The sequence below is a fragment of the Populus euphratica genome, unplaced genomic scaffold (assembly GCF_000495115.2).
Source record: "Populus euphratica unplaced genomic scaffold, PopEup_1.0 scaffold93.1, whole genome shotgun sequence".
Lineage (NCBI taxonomy): Eukaryota > Viridiplantae > Streptophyta > Magnoliopsida > Malpighiales > Salicaceae > Populus > Populus euphratica.
Window position 1 is genome coordinate 1,824,129 of NW_011499873.1, and position 5,123 is coordinate 1,829,251.

The 5,123-nt window shown below is 35.7% G+C and overlaps 1 protein-coding gene across 1 annotated transcript; it reads left to right on the plus strand.

Moving 5' to 3' along the window:
- Positions 1-1,043: 1,043 nt before the first annotated feature.
- LOC105127899 (tRNA modification GTPase) lies at positions 1,044-4,621 on the plus strand. The gene is made up of 9 exons (XM_011029378.1): positions 1,044-1,539; positions 1,861-1,999; positions 2,130-2,251; positions 2,408-2,611; positions 3,042-3,101; positions 3,294-3,432; positions 3,552-3,670; positions 3,854-4,078; positions 4,258-4,621. The coding sequence occupies exons 1-9, from the start codon at positions 1,090-1,092 to the stop codon at positions 4,450-4,452; spliced, it is 1,653 nt and encodes a 550-aa protein (XP_011027680.1). The 5' UTR covers positions 1,044-1,089; the 3' UTR covers positions 4,453-4,621.
- Positions 4,622-5,123: the final 502 nt, after the last annotated feature.

A 5,123-nucleotide genomic window follows, 5' to 3' on the forward strand; every position in this document is an offset into this window, starting at 1 on the left:
ATATTGATTATAGCCATGAAAAAAAAACAATTCACTTATGTGTTTTTTTTCTATTCCCATCGTTTGTAATGATAGATATGAGCTTGTAAATATTTTTTAAATTGATTTTAGGTTTTTATGTCTTTTTTTTAGATTATTTGAGATTATGAATGAGTTTGTCAAGATATAGAGGATGCTTTTCAAATATTGTGGGTTAAAGACATTTGAAAATTAAGTTTTTTGATTAAAAAAACATGTATTTTTAGTGATTCTTTTATTATCTGAAATGAGACCAAATGGCAATATGTTGCTTGTTTTCAAAAAGAAATATATATAAAAGGTGAACAACAAGTCTTCCTCCCCTTGAAGAACAAAAATAAAATCAAATTAAACTTAAATACAAAAAAATATATGTAATGATCATTATAACTAATAATTAAAATATATATATAATTATTTTTTTTATTTACTTGAGTCTTGTGATGTGTAGTATGAGAAGTTAGGACGTGTAATTATATTTTTATGCGAAGGTTAATAAACTATGAATTATTATTATTAAGTATGATTTTTGAAAAAAAATAATAAGTGTGAAATTTATATAGAATCAAAACTTACAGAACTTTATTTTTAAATAATTAAAATAAATTATAAATCTCTAGACTTAATTTACTCATGTATAAGTGATTTAAAGTTTATGTAAACTAAAGATAAAAAAATATTATATTATATTTATAGATGATTTATACTTATTTGATTATAGGTAAAGATAAAGCTTTTAAAATATTTAAATATTAAAAAATAAAGTTGAAATTTAACTTAATAAAAAGATAAATATAAAAAAATGATATAAAAATAAAGAATATAAAGTATCATTTGCTAAATTATGTTCCTAAATTACATTTATCTTGACGATAAAAGTCACCAAGATATCCTTCTCTTATCAAAAGTTTAATGGGGAGAATGGGCCTTAGCAATCAGGGAAATCAGAAATACAAGGAGATATTTCAATAGGCTGCCGAGCACAATTGAAATGAACCCAGGCCCATATAAATAGGAGCACCCTATCCAATCCTACCCCCCCCCACAACTCATACTTCCTCAGTAAACGCCATGGCTGTTCTCCCTGTATTTCGCACTATCATCACCCATTTCTTCAAATCTAAAACCCTAAACCCTTCCCTCTCACCACTCTTCCAAGAACCCACTGTTAAAAATCTTTCCTTTCTCGCCAAGCACAAAACCCTTCCGAAACCCCATGCCTCTCTCAATTCAAAAACCACTTTACTTCTCAATGGTCAAGACCAGCGCTTTATGGGCCTAAATGGTACTGACGACAAGTTGATATCTACCACTATTGCAGCCATTGTAACCTCCGTGGGTGGCCCACCTGCTTCCGTGGGGATTGTCAGGTTATCTGGTCCATCTGCCGTCGAGATTGCTGCACGTGTGTTTAAACCAATGAGAAAAAAGAAGAAAAAAGGATTTTGTGTGTGGAAGCCTACCAGTCATGTCGTAGATTACGGGGTGGTTTTGGATCATCAAGGGAATGTAGTTGACGAGGTATGTTTGTTTTTCCATGGTTTTTTTAAGTGCTTAAAATGTTGAAAAGGGATCGTCATCAATGCTCTTGGAACTTAGCTGAGTAATCATAACTTATGAATTGGCGAAAAAAATGCATTTTTTTCCTGCGGGATTTTTATTTTTGCAAACTGGATTGATGGGAGTTTTTTTCTGGTAGTTTTTTATTTTTATTTTTAATTTTAATTGAATGATTGAATGTCAAATTTGTTGTTTTTATGGCCTGGTTGTTTTGGTTAGCCCACGGTCTTGGTCCTTCTTCCTTACAAAAAGGGTTTTATGTTGGTTTCTTACTTATTTCAGGTTTTAGCTGTACCCATGTTGGCTCCAAGGTCTTACACTAGAGAAGATGTGGTTGAGCTTCAGTGTCACGGGAATGAAGTCTGTCTTCGTCGTGTGCTGAGAGCTTGTATAGAAGCTGGAGCCAGGCTTGCTGAACCAGGTTGCCTTCTTATTGGATCTTGTTCTTGGACAAATGAATTTTGGCAAGACAAATCTATGGCTTTCGACGACATTGACTCCTTAATGTGCATTGCCAAAGTGGTCAACTCTTTTTCGTTTCTCTCTTTCAGGTGAGTTCACTCTACGTGCATTTCTAAATGGCCGGCTGGACCTTTCGCAAGCTGAAAATGTTGGAAAGCTTATATCATCCAAATCCGTGGCTGCTGCAGATGCAGCCCTCGCTGGGATTCAGGTATGTGTTCTTTGAAGCACTCAATTTATCATCCATTTGTCTTCACAATTTAATCCTACCTCTGACCTTCAAGTAATTAGGAGTTCTTATTTACATCGATCGTGTGAGTCTTTGTTGAAAGCATGGCTAGCAGCCCTGAAACAATTTCTTTGACAGGGAGGCTTTGCTTCTTTGGTCAAATCACTAAGAACGCAATGCATTGAGCTGCTTACTGAGATTGAAGCTCGTTTAGACTTTGATGATGAGATGCCGCCGCTAGATTTGAATTTAATCATGGATAAAATACATTCCATGTCAGAAAATGTGGAGAATGCACTCAAGACAGCCAATTATGACAAGCTTTTGCAATCTGGATTACAGGTATCGGCATGACAACTTTCTAACTGTGGTTGCCTTGCATTGCTTAAGTTATCCTTAACTAGCAGATTACACGCATAATCTACAACTAGCAGGCATGTTACTTTATCATTGCTTTTTAATTTGCATAATGCTCAAGAAATTGCAAAATCTGCTTTGTTTCGTGGTGATAAATTGCTAATACAAGGTTGCCAGCCGGATTGTCTTTTTTGGCTTACAGTTTAAGTTATCAAAGTTGCTATTGGCATAATGAACTTTAAAAATTAAATATCTGAAAGTGGGCTTCATGCATGTTTTCTTATTTAAGTGGATTTGGCTCATTTATACTGAAAATCTTCATATGTATGTGTGAAGACTAAGTCAATAGATACAATAACAGTCGATCATGTTTATGATTTTGATTTGGTGACATTCTTCTTTTGAAATCTGGCAGATAGCAATTGTTGGCCGTCCTAATGTTGGGAAGTCCAGCCTCCTTAATGCTTGGAGCAAAGTATGTTGCAAAAACCACTTGCTTATAATTCTAGCTCTGGGCATCAATCCTTACCTTAGCAATAAAAAAAAGTTCGAGTTTAAGGTGTCATTTGACACAATGCCATCATAGTTGTTTTGTCATGATGTTTCCCTTCCTAAGTATAAACAGAATCGACATCTTTTGAGTTCCATGTTTCAATTTAGCGTGCAGAGTGAGCGGGCAATAGTTACAGAAATTGCTGGAACCACCCGTGACATTGTTGAAGCCAGTATTACAGTTGGTGGCATCCCTGTGATCCTTCTTGATACTGCTGGTATCAGGGTGACTGATGATGTTGTCGAGAAGATTGGTAAATTTACATGATAACTACGTCATGATTCTGTTGATGTCTTACCAGTTGCAAACATATTTGTGTACATATTATTGAATGAATGGATATCTGGGTTTCTTTTGTTGTTTTGCTTAAAGGTGTAGAAAGATCTGAAGCAGTTGCCCTGGGTGCTGATGTCATTGTTATGACAGTGAGTGCTCTTGATGGATGGACACCAGAAGACACCGAACTTTTGAATAGGATTGTATCTAAGAAGGTCTTACAGGCTACCTCTCTCTTTCTCTCTCTCACAAACACGTGTCCACCCATGCACACACAAACACTATTTTAAATGCCGGTAGTATCCTTTTCTTGAGTTGGTGCTTCTCCATTTTTCCACTTTTAATGCGTTGAACTTCGCATGGAGTTATAACTTGTTCCTTTGCTTTTGGAAATACAGAAATCAGTTGGCTCTTTTACACCAATGATCCTTGTAGTTAACAAAATAGACTGTTCTCCGTCCTTGTGTTCGGAATGGGTTGATAGGGGTGGTGGTTCTTTTAGTAAGCACGTTTTCACCTGTGCTATTACTGGTCAAGGAATTCAAGATTTAGAGATGGCAATTTCAGAGATTGTGGGTCTTAACAAAATTCCTGCGGGGGGGCTCAAATGGACTGTCAACCATGTAAGCTACCTGTCACTGTGATTTTCTCTTTCTTGTTTTGGTTGTTGGTCCTGCATTGCTTTGTGTTCTTATTTGTAATAACTATAATCCAATCGTTGGCTTTAGTTCTGAGTTTGACTCATATCATGAGTTAATGTTGCATTGAACTGAATCTGTGCAATTTAACGATCAAATATCAGAGACAATGTGAGCAGCTTGTGCGGACGAATGAGGCTCTTGTAAGGTTGAAATCTTCAATTGAGGAGGAAATGCCCCTGGATTTTTGGACTATTGATTTGAGGGATGCTGCATTGGCTCTCGGACAGATAAGTGGAGAAAACATCTCTGAAGAGATTTTGTCAAACATTTTTGGTAAATTCTGTATCGGTAAATAGATGGTTTCTTTTAGTGCGCTTATAGACTTGTCTAATATACGAAAACTTGTATTGCATATTTTTCATTTCCTCGCTAGTTTCTTGTTAGAAGAGTATTGAAATTGCACATGTTTTTGTTAAGTGTTTCATATCTCCATAATAATGAATGTGATTCCTCCCTCAAGAAAAACATGGAAGATGACACTGTTAATAGTGACTTAAAGGTGCACGTGGGCTTTTGGGTTTTCTCGATCGTCCGTTGTTTTAAACCATTAGTAAAACTTAATACTTTCTCATCTGCTGCAGCATTGTACCCATGGTTGGAGAACTATGAAAAGAATGGGATAAAAGATGTGGTAGGCATTGTTGTCGTAATCTTGGCTGGGTTTGTAACTATACCAGTAGAATCAAAACTGGTTTACCCGGTTGACTTGGTTAAATCCGATTAAGATTTGGCTGAGTCAAAAAGTTGACTTAAAAAATAAGAAAAAACTAACTTCCAAATGGTAGAAAGTTGAATTTATTAAGGTAATTAATTAATTGTATCTAACTTGTTAACCTAGCGGGTTGGGTCATAATTCAGAGACGACTCAAGATCTTGATTAGGTTAGGCTGGGCGTGACAGCCATGGAGTCAGGTTGACATCCCATCCTATAACCATATCGTTTTGGAAATATAATCGTTTTAGTAAT